This window comes from Coturnix japonica, chromosome 1, assembly GCF_054131305.1.
Source record: "Coturnix japonica strain WE chromosome 1, WE-NBRP24, whole genome shotgun sequence".
Lineage (NCBI taxonomy): Eukaryota > Metazoa > Chordata > Aves > Galliformes > Phasianidae > Coturnix > Coturnix japonica.
In genome coordinates this window covers 58,855,037-58,870,802 of record NC_140663.1, presented here as the reverse complement: position 1 = coordinate 58,870,802, position 15,766 = coordinate 58,855,037, and the positions used below count along the sequence as shown (strand labels likewise).

The window sequence follows — 15,766 nt, the reverse complement described above, 5'->3', positions numbered from 1 at the left end:
TAGTTCACAAGATTCCCTGGGGAAAACATGGCACCACAATATGATACCAGAGATAGCAGTGCATAGAGGAGAGCCGAATTCCTTTTTGAAAGCTGCAAAACATGATAAAGGGGACTAAAGGTTATTGGATTATAAGCTTCAGAAAACAAAGATCTCCTGCTTGGGAACTGCACTAGTTTATTGCTCACATTTAACAATATATTTTCGGTGACAGCTGCACGTCTATAGGATAAAATTCAGCAATAAAATTGAAAAGGCGGTCATGCTGAGTACATAACCATGAGAACTTTCTTACTGATGTTTCAGATAATTTTCCAACCAGGTCAGGAACCATTTTGCTTAGAAAAATCACTCTTCCTTGACCCAAACCACAGTACCTTATTTTGCTGAGCCATCACGAAATATTTCACTCAAAATCAAGGAAATAAATCACACTATATTTTTATGGAGTTGTGTCATAGATCCAATGTTCTGCATAACTGGAGTGAGTTCCACAAAGGAGCATATGACCAGGACACTTGTTCCCTGTTGGTCCTGAGAGCCATGCAAGTATTTACCCATTGGTGGAAAACCATTTCTCTTGGATCTTAGGGGAAACCAGAGCATCAACATAAGTCTGTGATAATATGAATTCACGTGACATATTTTTGCAAATTATAGTGAAACTTTTGAGATGTGTTGATGGGTTTCATTTTAATCACCTTTCTGACTTTCTGAATAAAATATCTCAACAATTTAAAATGAAAATCTGTAGGTATTCCCATTTCATAGCTTCTGAAATATCAACTTTTCTTTGAAGTTCACTACAGAAACAAACATGTAAATATTGGGATTTTCCCAGAGGTCAATTTCTCAGCTTGTTATCTGCTCTTTGTCAAAGTAATAAGTATTGTAAATGTGTCTAAGCACTGTCACCAGTGTATCCAACTATCAAATGTATGAGTTTGCTTCAAGATTATCTGACACTGGGTGGCAGAGGACCTGATACTCTACAATTTATTTTTTTTTTCAAGAAAGAGAAGATTTCAAGTCTTGCTGTACAGAAGAGCAATGCCCTCAAATCTGCACTTTAGTATTGAGCCTCTTCTTCAGAGACAAAGTCTTGTAACAAGAAACCATGACCCAGGGCTGTCAGGAATGTACGTAATTAGACATAATTCCAGACAGCATCATTAACAATCCATATGTCTACTTGATGACAACAATGCTAATTTTCAGTCATCAGGCTTGTGGGAAAAAGATCATGACTAACACTTGCAGCATTTCAGTTTAATTTCACTTGAGAAACAGGGTAATGGCATCTTCTTTCTTAGTTCGCTACGGAAAACTTAAAGGCTATGAAATGTAGAATCACAGAATGGTTGGAAGGGACCTTAAAGCCACCCAGCAGCTCAGGCTGTCCAGAACCCTATTCAACCTGGTCTCTAGGATGGGGCATAAACAGCTTTTCTGGGCAGCCTGTGCCAGTGCTTCACTATTTCTTGAGAGAAAAATATCCTCCAAACATCCAACCTACATCTTCCCTCTTTTAGTTTAAAACTGTTCCTGCTGGTACTGTCATTATGAGACCATGTAAAAAGTTGGTCGCTTTCCTGTTTATAAGCTGTCCTTAAGTACTGGAAAGGCCACAATGAGGTCTGCCCAGAGCCTTATTCTCTCCAAGCTGAACAAGCCCAACTCCCACAGCCTGTCTTCATAGGAAAGGTTCTCCAACTCTCTGAGCATCCTCATGGACCTCTTCTGGAGCTGCACCAACAGCCCCACAACCTTCTTGTGCTGGGGATCCCAGGCCTGGACACAGTACTTTTTTGCAGTATTAACCAGATGGAGAAATATTGCTGATAGGTGGATGGTTGGACTGGGTGATCTCAGAGGTCTTTTCTAACCATGGTGATTCTGTTATTCCATGGGACTTCACAAAGGCAAAGCAGAGGGGGACAATCCCCTCCATCACCCTGTTGCCTTGACTCTTTTGATGCAGCCCAGAATGCAATTGAAATTTCAACCTGGAGGAGCACAGTGCTGGTTCATGTCCAGCATTTCATCCATCAAGACTCTCAGGTTCTTCTCCACAGAGCTACTCTCACTGAGTTGTTCTCCCAGTCTGTACGCATATCTGGGATTGCCCTGATCAACTGCAATATGTTGCACTTGGCTTTGTGAACCTTGTGAGGTTTACATGGCTCCACCAGGTTTCTTTGGATGTCATCTTTTCTTTCTGTCATATCAACTGCACCACTCTAGTGTCATCTGTGAACATGCTGGTGGTGCACTTGGTCCCACTGTCTAGGTCACTGATAAAGATTTTAAAGATCTCCAGATGCAAAATGGACCCATGAGGAACCTCACTGATCACCAAGCTCCATCTGGACATAGGGCTATTGGTCACTATCTTCTGGCTGTGATTATGCAACCAGTTCCTTATTTGCTGAAGAGAAATTTAGGGGCAGTTTCCACCCAAGGATAATTTGTAATTAAGTCTGGAGAGTAACTTTTCAAAAAGCTTAACTGGTAGGTCAGAAAAGATCCCAGGCACTGAAAGAATGGAATGTTACCCTAAAATTCAGAAATATAATTAATTAGTGGGATTTACAGGTGCTGGCCTTATGATTTCTTTCTTTTTTTCTTTTTCTTTTCTTTTTTCCTCTTTTTTTTTTTTTTTTTTTTTTTTTTTTCTTTGTGTGTGTGTGTGTGTGTGTGTGTGTGTATGCATGTTTGATGATGAATATTTATTGCAGCTCAGATCTTTGGAATTAAGCATAATACTGAAAAACATCAGGGAGCATTTTGCATGTGTGGAGATAAAGGACATTTCTCACATAAACATCTAGGAGATCTAAGGTATCAGAGACATATGGCACAAAGCAAATCTTTGGTGGATCACAAACCTGTAGTTGTGTACATGGCAGTCACTTATGGCTCTGTGTGTTTTTAGGCTCAGTAAATTACGTATCTCCCTCTATTTTACTACAATTACATTTTTTTACCACTAAATCTCATTCTAAAATACTGAAAGTAGAACATCTGATAACTGTGAGAATTATAGGCGTACACTTCAAAAAAATCATTTAACTTCATCTTTAGGGAAAGCAACACAGCATGATGTTTGCAGACCAACTGTGAAGGATTGCATCAGTAAATCAGTTAAGTGGTATGTATAAGAAAAAGCTCGTAACAGTGCATCATAGCAGAATGCCTTTGAGACGCTGTTGTGAATAACAGTCGCAGCTCACTGAATGTACTTTCTCTCCAGCTGAAAAAGTCTTCTGGGTAAGAGAAAAACCTTCACTGCAAAACATGGAAACAAAAAACAAGGGCAAAGAAAAAGGGGCAGAGGACAGAGGTCAGATTTCCCCTTTAAAAATAGGGCTAAGGAAAGCTTAGATGAAAGATTAGTAAGGCTGGAGGGAATGCCGTGGAAAAAATGTCATCAGGCATCTGACCCTCTGTGCCTTCACCAAAGTCTGCATCTGTGGAGGAGTGGCAGTCACAGCCTCCATTGGTATTACGGCTCCTCTTTGGGTCTAAAATAAGGTTTTTGGCCTAGATACTATGCTCTTATAAAAACAGATGATGCCGAGTGTGCTACGTTGTGTGCATGAATATCTGCATCTATGTGAATATCGCAGCATGAGATCCAGAGGCTATTAGTCAGTGAATTACTCCATCTGCATGGCATTTCTTGTGTGACTGTTCCTAGATATCTCTAGCTAAAGACATTCTCCACATCACCATAGATGACAGCTATTCAGCAACTGTGTCTTATTGGTCTTTCTAGTCCAATGCCACACTGGATTTAAATGAGGAATAAGGAATAAAACCTGTCCCTCTGTCTGAACCAGTAAGTTTTTCATCTTGGGTTTCCTTCAGGTTTATCTGCGACTGTGTTTAATTTAGTTTCATTGCTGCATGAGGATTTTGAGAGGAGACAAAGTTTGGAACAGGCTTTCAGTCTGGGTTCGCATTATGGCTGAGCAAAGCATTGCTCCTTCTGAAGAAAAAACAAAATAATTTGATCTACTTTGTGATTTACTTTTTCTCTGTCTCAAAAATGTTGCATCCTAGTTGGTTCTGTAACAACTGGAGCAAATGCCTCTGTAATTTATGGCAATGCACACAGACCTAAGAGTTATAAATCTGTATGAAAAGGGAACATCATTGTCTCCATGTTACCACAACCTACTGGCATTTATGACCAAAATTAGGAAGGTATTCTGAGCCTGTAAGACATGAGTGTGTATTTTAATACAGATGCCTCTCAGGAAGCATCATGGTGTGACTGAACACTTTCAGACACTCACTAAAACCACCATTTGATCTTATGGAGAATTAAATTAGAACAGAGCTTTTTGTAATAATCACCTGATCAAAATAACTTGCTGTAGCCACCACATACAAGGGTAACTGCCCTAAGAAGTAGATCATATTCTGCTTTCGATTAGACCTAGGGCCAGGGGATAGCAAATTATGTAAGAAATATTTCACAATCTCCAATGAAAGGAGACCATCAACTCTCCTGAACATGTCCCACTGCTGCACGGAAGGATTCTCTTCATGCTGTGGTATGGATACTCTGGGGAGTATGTAGGTGGGATCTAGGGGGCCTTTCAGTGCGAAATGAGCCACACAGCTGTGCTCCCAAACCCTGGTACTGTCACTTTCTGCACTGTGTGACAGTCACATTCACTAACGTGAATGAGACGAGACAGTGCCATTGGCTCTCCTCTGGGAGAGTCCAGCATCCAACATGACTGCTCTGCCTCACTGCTGTGACATTTAACATGGCTAACTGCAGCAGAAGTCACAGGATGTTTGGGCACTTTTAACTGAAAATATACATAAGGACACTTGACCAAGTACAGGATTGTGTGAGTGACTGAGGTTCCCCAGAAAGCAGTTCTAAGCAGTGTGGATGCAAAACATTTGCACTGCTTACTCTGAGTCCCACTGACTGCTTTATGGAGATGACATTTGCAAAGCAGGTATAGATAATGTGGGAGAGCAGCCAGAGAGAAACTATTTTGTGAGTCCTATCCTCTTTCAGTTCACTGAACAGCAATCTGTCTATCTTCATACTTCCTGAATCCACATTTTATTTCTTTCTGATCCTACAGCTTCTCAGAAAGCAGTGAAGACTGACTGGAACTGTCATCAAAACTTTGTTTCTAATGTCTTCCAAAGTCATATGTATTTGTCACGCACAGAACAAAATGCTGGCTTTAACTCTTTCTCTTCTGTAAGAGCCCTCATCTTTGCTGATGCACTTGCTAGTTCAGTGAGCTTCAAAACCAAAAATCATGCCTGATAAATTAGGGAGTAGAACTTCCAGAAACAGGATTTAATGAAGATTCCCTACTGTGCAGGTGTTTTGTTAATTTTTCATAAGTGCTTTATTATTTAACATAAAAAGGGCTTGTACCTCATGGCTTGAAATATCCATGATGTAACCACTCATTCATTTAAGGCTCTTCAAGGATCTGAGCTAAAATTTAGGGGAGTTAAATCAATTAATATTGATTTGAAAATGAATGCAATTTATTTTTTTTCTCACTGATGTAAAAAAGAATAAGTAACTTTGAACTGATTTAAGCACTCAACTTAGCGATGAACCAAAATGTATTGACTCTTTCATATCAGAAACAGAACAATTAAAAACAACTACATCTCCCGAGTCACAAAATGGCATTAGAAGCACCTTTTTTTTTTACCAACTACCCTGTTGATCAGTGCACACAGAAAGTGTCAGAAGTGTGCACCCTCCTCTGCCCTCAAGGAATCTGATCCCAAATGTTTGCATACTGAGGCAATACAACTAAGTCACACACACAATGCTGGAGTTGAACACTCTCGTTCTGTTACCAAAAAATTGTCCATTGCTGAAACTTTGTAAATGTTAACTGGGAAAATTATAGAGAATAACTCCTCCGCTTTATTGTTCCTTGATATTCAGATTCTGTAGCATATCCTTTTAGTTCCTAGGTGCAACTCCTGAATGTTGCACATCTGCCGTCTCACTCTTACCTACCAGCCCCAACTGGTTGTTTCATATGGCAGTAGGCATCTATGTTTAGGCAACTCCTGGCTGGTTAGCTGAACACTATTTTGGGTTCCACTCACTTTGGTGCGAGAGGGGACACCAAGCTCAATTGCTTCCATTTGTGTATCTGTTTCCTAACTTGGACTTCAGCCACTGCAGTGTAAAGATCATCAGGACTTTTGTGTGACTGCAAGCATATAAAATTTTCAATGTACTGTCTTGGACAATCATGTCAAGTCAGTTTTCTCTTCCTAACTCCTAAAATACCACCAACTATCCAAAGCAAACTAAGAAAATCCTTCAGTATACGTACAAGAACATCAAAAGCCCCCGGTGAATGGCAGAAAAATGGCTTCAGGTATTCTCATGCTGGTTGCTACCAGCAGTGAAAAAGAGAAAGATTCTTTTTTTTTGGAGTCTTCAGAAATGACACAACTGTAGTGACCGAAAGAGGGGTAGGAGGGATGGATGTGATGAGAAACAGATGACTACAGCTACACAGCTGTAACAGCTACACTGTTCTGCAGGCTCAGGAGAAAAAGCCATTTGTAGTGAGACCGGGAGAACTCTATTTATAGCTGAAGTTAATGATGTTTCTATTCTTTTGCCTTCTTTCTTTTACTGGTGTTTACATCCAGTACAAAGCCACATATTGGTGTCTGAATGAGAACAAACTTTCTGCCCTCATTCTAAAGCAACTATTACATTAGGATCTCCAGTTCAGTGGGGTCTCTATATTTTCCTGAGTGGGGCATCTAGGATTTGGCCTTATCCTATTTCCCTAAAATTTCCCTAGATATTTTCTTTTTATAAGGTTTTGTACTTTCAGTTTAAGGAACCCCCTGGATGTCATACTGTAATTTTTTTTAAAGCTCTCTTAAAGTGATATATTTAGGAGGTATGAGGGGAAAGAACTGGGCAGTCCTTTATTTATCTTCCCAACAGGTGCAGCATAGGGAGGCACAAAGGCAGCGTTTGCTAATTTCAGTTCTACCAAGCACAAGCACCCTCTGTTCTGCTGAAAAGAGAGTTGCCTTCTTTCCTCCTAAACTCGGTGGTCTTTTGATTTTAAAGTGATCGTGTTAAGTATATTTCCCATGCACAGATGCATTGGTTTTTTTTTCAAAGGGTGAACGAGATTTTTAACTCAATTAAGAATAACAGCGAGGCAGATCAATCTGCCTACACTAATATTAAAATAAAAGCAGAGCACGGTATAAAACATCTTCCTGCAATTTACACCATAAAAAGGGGGGGGGGAGAGGGGGAATCCCCAACCAAACAAAAACGAAATAAAAACACCAAACTGAAGCAAATCAAGTTTTGAGATTTTTGGTAGAGCAGTCTTAAACTACAGCCTGGTGGAGATGGAATGTCAGAGAATCTGAGGTGGTCCGATATCTCTGAAGGAAGTGAGGGAGCAGCACTTGGAAGTGAGCTCTGGGAGGCCAAGGGCAGTCTAAGAAATACTTAGGTTCCGACATATAACAAGATCTATGCAGGAGGACACAGCTCCACAGTCTTCAAGATGGGAGCAGTGCCCACCTCAATGAAGATAATTATAACAATAAAGCATATATTTGCTTTCCATTTCTAATGCGTTTAAATTCATGTGCAAGAGTTGATATTTTTCTGAAGAACTGTTAGGGGAAAAAAAAGATAAGGGGTTGGGGTTTCCACCTTCCCTCATCTGTCAAAACTGATTCACCTATGGCTTCAATACAGTGCTTGTAAATGATTCATATGGGCCTGGCTTTGCGTGACTGGGCTCTGTGGCTGAAGGTAGATAGAAATAATAGGAATGTATTTTACAGACAGCCCTGCAGAGAGGCAATGATAATGGCAGAAGATAAACCTCTCTATGCTTTCCTTGTGCCTTACTGAAGCACATGTCTATACAGCAAAGACAGCAGCAGCTGCATTACCCAGACCGGTGCCATAATAAAATGATTACACAGGTTCAGCCTCTTCCATGAAAAGCGCTAAGCAGTGTTATACAGTATTGACATGCAGGGTTCCTGAATTTTCAGGAAAACTTTCCATCAGCAGTGTTAATTTTGACAGAAGCCAAATTTATATACTTAGGCTGAATTTGCATTTAACTTCTTGTCTGCCTCCGAAAATGTGTCTAGGCTTGAAAATATTATATTAAAATAAATCTCACTTTAATTATTTTTTCTCTGTCCTTAATACTGAGATTAATTTCCTGCTGGAATGTTGCTTTACATGAATAATTGCATGAATTATGCGACAAGCTTAGGTAAAACTTATAGGGTATGTTACCTTGATGCACCTGATGGTGTTTTTAAATAGTTTAAATATTATAAATATAATGCAAGTATAACTATATAAAAGACATGTAATGAAACAAAACTGGTCATATTTCAAAGTAACAGCTGTTTCAGCTGACTTTCTTCAGAGAGAATAGTGTTGTCACATCTTCAAAGCAGTCTCTACTGATAAGCCTGTTTACCTCCTTTCACAAATTTCTTTATGTCTCAGGGATTGTCCTTCAAACAGACAATATTTGCACATGTTTGTCTTCAGAATTTTAAAATCTATGCTGTTTATAGATCTAAAAGAATTTTACTAAAGCACTGGATAATGTAAAGGTGCTGATTTGTTATTTTGATTCCTTATCAGTATGTGACTGCTCCAGGCAGAGCTTACATACCCTTAGAAAGTGAATTTGGCAGACAGTTGATAAATGCTTTGGCTTAAAATTTGGAATGATCTCTTAACTCATGGCCACGACTTATTTCCTAGATTGGAGAGAATAAATAAGGCAAACTTAAAGAGCTGCCTACTGGGGACTGACTTGCACCTGTCCCTGTGGGATGATGCCCACAAATAGTCAGAAACCATTGCTCTTGAGAGACTTGGCACGCCTACAAAAGCATATCTAAATGCCATGGCCTGTCACAGTTTAAGAGGACACCTAATTAATGGGCAGCTCTTATTATGAATATTGGTAAAAGGAAAGGGAGAGAGAGGAAAGATCATCTGACTGATTATAATAAATTACAGGAAGTAATTAGGTGAGGGTTACTTATTAGTCACCAGAAGAATGAAAGGCCGTTAAAGTTAAATGCACTGGTAAAGGTCTTTGGCATCACAGTCTTATTCCAGTCATCCACTGGGATCAGCTAACAGGGTGCCCATGATCTAGTCTTCACCTTGTGAAATTTTAAACAGACCAAGACAAAGCTATCTTACAACAGCATGACCATGTACCTCAAGAAAGCTACAGCTGATGTGGCTATATAGGTCTTTGACTCTTTAGGAGTACAGTAGAGGCCTTAAATGATTAGTTATGGAAGTCTATTTCTACTGTGACAAATTCCATTAGGCTGAAGTGCTCCAACAAGCTTCTCTAAGCTGAGTGGTGAGTTTAATTTGGTGATCCTATTTGTTAAGAGCCTGTTGTGAGGCTCCACTCTCACCAAGTCAGGAAATTTCTCACTATGGTAATCTAATAATCTTAAAATATATCAGAGCATTTGACCTGAAACAAATCAGCCTAAGATCTTGCTGCTGCACTGCCTTTGAAATATCTATTTACTTCAGAGACCGCGGTGACAAAAATTGCAAAGCTGAGATTTTCTTAACGTGGAAGTGTTAGCCAGTTTCTGATCACACAGCTGCTTGTTCTGTGTATGCTTTATTTAACTGAAAGTTCCAATGTGTGTAAGTTGCTTCTTTTTGGAAAGCACCTGCTTAGGTACTTCTGTAGTGCAGAAACATTTTGCATTGCAGTCAGCTTACAGAGGTTTCTCAGGGAAGGCATCCAACAGTCCCTGCCAGAATGTAGTCCACAGTTCATCTTCATTACTTAATTGCCTTCAGTGCTTCACACATTGGAAGTTACCTTGGGAGTAGACATCTTACTGTAGAACTACTACCAGTAGTTGCCCTAGTACTGTACTATTAATAGCACCAGTACCACTACAGATATTCTTGCCACTGGTAATGTAAATACTACATGCACTGCCACTGTCTCAGGTGAGCTCTGGATCTACAAAAAATCTTTTGGAAGCAGCTAATCTCTTAAGTACAATAACATATATATCACCCTGATCTACTGGCTGCAAATAGTCTAGGTGCGAAGAAAAAGAACCACTGTACAGCCTGTATGTATCACTTCTCCAGAGCCCATTCCTACTACAAACTCAAACTCAGTTAATGCAAAAAGCTTCAATACTGTTTATGTCCTGATACTTTTTCCAGTACCAGCGTATTTTTGTTTAGAGTCACAAACCCATTTTGTAACACAACACCAGAACTGCTTTTATATCAACTGTATTGTGAGGACATATTTAAAACAATCTAGTCTGAAACAGAATAACAGTCTTTTAAAGATAAGCCTATGAAACTTTTTTCTCCAAAGCACGTATCTTTTACAGGTTCAGAAATATTTTAGGGTTTTTTTTTTGTTTGTTTTAGGTTTTTTTTTTTCTGGTTGGCAATCACAGAATGCCTTTTGATTACACTGTGTAACATCCAGTCAAATAACAGATCAAATAAAAGGGACACTTAATACACGTGTAAATCATTTGAATTACAAATAAGACACTCTAGAAGGGGTTTGGCTCTAGGTTTGATACAGAGGATTAGGCTTTAGTATTAATACGTGCACTTGGTGTAGCTATTTTCAGAGGGATACTTCATCCATCATTGTCCTCGAGCACTAAGGAGGACCAGTAAGTAAAATGATCACTTTAGTCTGTCAACACTACTTGCTGAAGATTCAGTTGTGCAAAAAGTTTAGTTTTCACATGCCCCAGCCCCTATGGGGTGCTTCAACTGTCTAATGCTCCTGATGGTTGCTCTGCTCTTAGCTACATGGAAGCTAGAAAATAGAAAATATTTTAAATGCTTTTCAAATAAAGCAAATTCTATCAGTAGGTTAGTTTTAAATCAAAAGTGCTCATTCAAACTACGTACACAGGCCTATTGTATCTTTCAAAAGTGGTGGGAAACAAATGTTCTTAAATGACTTCTTTTCACAATGTCATCTTTGATATTAAATTCAGTTTTGTATTTGGGAATGCATTAGGAAATCTGTCTGTATACTTTCTTTGCCAGTACTTTAACACATGTACAGATAGCACATTTATGTCTTTGTAAAAGCTGTGGATATCACCGATGCTAAACAATAATCAAAATCTCTTACCAACACAACTAAACTTGAATTAAAACTTAATGAAGGGCTATGGAAGTAATGCAAGTATAAGTCTTATTTAACTTAAATGACAAAAATAGTAAAATAAATATAGTTCTTAGAAAGTTGTGAACTAATAGTTTCTAAACACTTTTCCCCTCCAGTGTACACGATGTTGCATCTTGCTAGCAGACTATGTAATGAGTATTTTTGTTGTCAACTCAGTAGTACTAAAAAAGGGACCAGTATTACTGTTTTTGTCTGTCTTTCTGAAACATAAAATAATAACCTCTGTAGTGTGGTAAAATGCATCATTCTAGTTAGATCTCCATAGAAAATCTTACTACATTCTCCACTCATTCATTCAATGTATTTTCATTAGAAACTTAAAATTTTCATAAACATTTCTTCTCTGTTGAATACCTTATGCAGCTTAATTTTCAAGGGTAATGAAAAACATGTCAACATGCTGTTTTTTAAAATATATTGACTGCATGTACCTGTTTTCTAGAGTCAAGATACCAGTAACTGCATTTCTAAAATTCTATAGTATGTGCCCAACCAAGGAATTTCTTGGTATCTCTGCAAAGTCATTATTTAATGACTGAAGAAGTGGGAGGTCAAAGCAGTTTTGTCTTATATCTGAAAGTATTCTCAGTTTAAAAGATATTGGTGATCTGCCATGATGCAATGAGGTTATACAGTTATCACTGTTTTTGTTGCTGAAATGTTCAAGATGATCTAAAAAGCATGTTGCTCTTGCGTGCGTACTCAGAATTCCTATAATTAAGAAATGTTCCGGTAATATTTGTTATGCTTACCATCTTTCTTGGTGGGTTCCGGCATTGTTATAAGGTTTCTTTATTCCTAGGGAGTTTCAGCCTTTCAGATGCAGTAAGTAGTAGCCCCAAGTCCAGCTGAGAGAGTATGCAGATCAGTATGACAAGCAGAGGGTGAGAAGAATTCCTCTGCTTTTTATACTGCATCTGAAATATCAATCAAAATAGCACCTCCTCTCTTTTCAATGCAAACACTTTGAAAATTGACAGTTATGGGAACCCCTCTCACATCTGTTGTCTGCAGCCTCTGCTCCCTTGGCTTTTGGAAGGAATCTCTGCTGCATTGCATGGGGCTGATGAGAACATCTATAACTTTCTAAATTCAGCTGCAGCCCTCACTCTCTGTGTCTCTCTTTGTAGCATGCAGACATGCATACACACGCAGATAGAGGTTGAAAAGCGACTGCCAAGCTATTAAGAGCCTATTCTGCCTGCAGAACTAATAGGGACTTCTTGAATACTTTAACTCCCTTTTCCACAATGTAAGATGGACAAATAAGTAAGAGCAGAATGTTTTCAGTTAAACTTCACGTGCTTCCTTGGAGAGAAAGTGGGATGCAGAAATGAAGGAGTGAATAGGAGAGAGCCTTGTGGTATTAAGGAAGTAAAAATGATTATCGTGCTCCTGTTTGGAGTGGTGAAGACCCTCCATGCCTCCATTCTGCTTATATTTCTGCACTTTCTGGGATCCTTTCCTTGTTTAAGTGTTGCTGAGGAAGAGACATTTGCATTTTGGCTTATCTAGACCCCATAGAGCTCCTTTCAGCACTACTACCTCAATAACTGGAGTTGTCACTGCTGGGAGATAAAATCTCCTTTCCATCTATCCAGGAGATGAAATACTCTTTGCTTTTACCAAACCAGGAAAAATGACAGAAGGAATGGAAATCCAACCTCAGCACACGTACTGAGTCACTAAAGTAAGCCATTGAGCTATACTCCTCTTAAGCTCCTACTTAAACTGTGAATTTGTAGAAAATAGAAATACAGGTCAAGTTCGTCAGAGGGTACCAGGATTTATTTTTTTACACATTTTCAGAATTTCAAGAGAAAATTGTAGTGTAATAGATAAAGGGGTCCTGAAGGGTTTCACACTTTTAATACACAGGGATGTGTTTATATCATGATTGTGTGTTAGTGAGAACCAGGCTATTAGACGCTGTCTAAATACACTAATGTGTATAAACCATGTTTTGCATCTTTGCATAGGAATTTGGGATGAAAGAGTAGTTATTTGCCTTTTTATTCTCTATCCAGTGCACAATTGCTTCCTTTACTATGCTTTCAGATATTTAGCCATTTCACACGTATCTTACAAGCAGTAGTCATTTCATTTCTTTCTTTAAAAGACCAGATTATCATGTCGTATTTCTTCTCCATATCAGTGTTTTGTTGTTGTTATTGTTGTTGTTGTTATTTTCCAGCATATCACTATGGTGTTTTATTATTTGACTAATTAATATACCTATAAAATAGAGAGAAATGCAAAATTGCTTCCTACAGAATCCAGCTCAAGCAATACAAAAGGTTTTTTTCTCTGTGGTTTCATATTGCTGTTTAGGTAAGCCTCCTTGTATCACTGAAAAAATCCCTGTCCTTGGCAAGCAAACAGGATGCTGCCTTAAATAGTTAACAGGGGATTTGGGATTGTTGTGGCACCAGAAAATCAGTGCATGCACAGACCTAATAACACTGCAGATACCATTTTTCACCAGGGAAGGGAACAATCCAGAGGGACCTAGATAGGCTGAAGAAGTGGGTCCATGTGAACCTAATGAGTTTCAACAAGACCAAGTACAAGCTGTTGCACTTGGGCTGGGACAATCCCTGGTATTTTTACAGACTGGGCAAAGAAGCCCTTGAGAGCAGCCCTGCAGAGAAGGACTTGGGGCTCCTGGTGGATGAGAAGCTGGACATGAGCCAGCAGTGTGTGCTTGCAGCACAGAAGGCCAACTGGTGGTGACGCACTGGAACAGGTTGCCCAAGGAGGCTGTGGATGCCCCATCCCTGGATACATTCAAGGCCGGGCAGGATGTGGCTCTGGGCAGCCTGGTCTAGTTCTTGGCAGCCCCGGGAGGGTTGAAACTAGGTGATCTTTAAGATCCTTTTCAACCCAGGCAATTCTGTGATTCTATGACCTCCTGCTTCCCTTTTTTTCTGACCCTGTCCTGGCACTAAACTGCAATGGCTGGAACCAAAGGGGGATGAAGTGCAACTGCTGATTCTTTCTACCATGCTATTTATTGAGCAACTCTGTAAGACATAACGACACTTTCCTTTGCATTTCACCCACCATATGCCACAGAGTCCTGTGAAATATGTTTTTGGCAAGTCCTGTTAATATAATCAGTAAATACAGTTACAAAGTAGAATGAGGTGGGTTACAGAGAGGACATCCCAGTCTTGCAGTGAGAAAGAATCAAAGATCTATGCATGCTCTTTGATCCCTGGAGGAATAGGATGAAAAGTGTTCCAGAAGGTGATACTGAGTTCAGATATGACCTTTATACTACTGAACAAATCCGCGCTCAGACCACTCACTGGCTCTGAGGCCAAGTGAAAGAGCATAGTTCTCATCTATAAAGCAAAAACTTCCTCTCTACCCTTAGAAAAAGCAGAGTGAAACTAAAATTTTTACAGGGAATGGTTGCTGCCATGTCCCTGAGCTATACTTAAGCAGAGATGGAAGAGTACTAGTTGGCATAAACCAGCAGGGAGCATGCTAACAGCTCCCACGGGGCAACGTGTCAGCCCATGCCCTGGTATATATTCTAGCCTGAGTATAATGAGGGCTAGAAAAACTGAAACAGCTCTGTGAGATCCATTAGGTAGCAGAAGAAAAAGATGGGTTGTATGTAAGAAAAAAAAATGACATTATTATAGTTGCCTTTGTAGGACATGTGCTTCTTTGGTTCTATCGAAAGTGCAAGCAAAAAGCCTTTCAACTTTCAATAAATTGAAACAGTGGAGTGAAAATTTGTTCACCATTTCACTCTTTTCTATCCTTACTTTATAGTTGTATAACTCACTTTATTTTAGCACCAGCCAGGTTTCTGTAGTGTAGCAGTTATCACGTTCGCCTCACACGCGAAAGGTCCCTGGTTCAATCCCAGGCAGAAACATCATTTTTCCTGCCTGTGGTAGGTGGAGTTGAAACTGGTTGATTCTGTGTTACATTCTCTTCTACTCTGATCAAAAATCCCAGTGACACAACTTCTCTGTAAACTAACTGGAATCCAATTTTTAAAACCCACTGGACTACATTTGGGCTGTGGTGTCTCAGTGTACCTTAGCAATAGCAATGGTAGGGAAAACAATTAATTTCATAAGAAAATAAGCCATATGTTGTTTCAGTCTAACTCCCAGGTGAAAACATGCCTGAAGCACCTGCTGTGCTTCATACAGAAGGAGAAAACAAAGCTCATGTGTGTTTTCCTCTAATTCCAGAAGAAGATAATAACAAACAAGTCTTTCTGGACCATTGTCAATCAGTGGTGGCTACAGTTCTCAGATACTTTGCATTTACTTTTTGAAGTCTCTTTGGACAGGCACAGCCCTAAGAATTCCAAATTCTTTTTCTTTTTTTTTTTTTTTTTTTTCTTAAACCATCAGATCCAGTTGATTTTGATCAATAACTGCTCAAATTTCCCAATGACTGGTTAAAAAAGAAAGAAAGAAAATGAAAAGAAGTAAGAGACTGGTCTTCTTCACCTGTTCATTTTTGATCCA

The 15,766-nt window shown here is 39.2% G+C and overlaps 1 protein-coding gene and 1 non-coding gene across 14 annotated transcripts in view; one reads left to right on the top strand and one right to left on the bottom strand.

Moving 5' to 3' along the window:
* Positions 1 to 12,160, bottom strand: part of MYBPC1 (myosin binding protein C1) — a 70,947-nt gene extending 58,787 nt beyond the window's left edge. For all 13 annotated transcript variants that reach the window (XM_085521950.1, XM_085521973.1, XM_085521942.1 and 10 more), the window contains exon 1: positions 12,020 to 12,160. In XM_085521950.1, coding sequence (XP_085378076.1) covers positions 12,020 to 12,044 — 25 coding nt within the window. In that variant the 5' untranslated portion in view covers positions 12,045 to 12,160. The remainder of the gene's footprint in view (positions 1 to 12,019) is intronic.
* A 2,926-nt stretch (positions 12,161 to 15,086) lies between these two features.
* On the top strand, positions 15,087 to 15,159 carry TRNAV-CAC (transfer RNA valine (anticodon CAC)). Its single transcript has one exon. It is a non-coding gene; the product is annotated as a tRNA-Val (tRNA).
* The last annotated feature ends 607 nt before the right edge of the window (positions 15,160 to 15,766 follow it).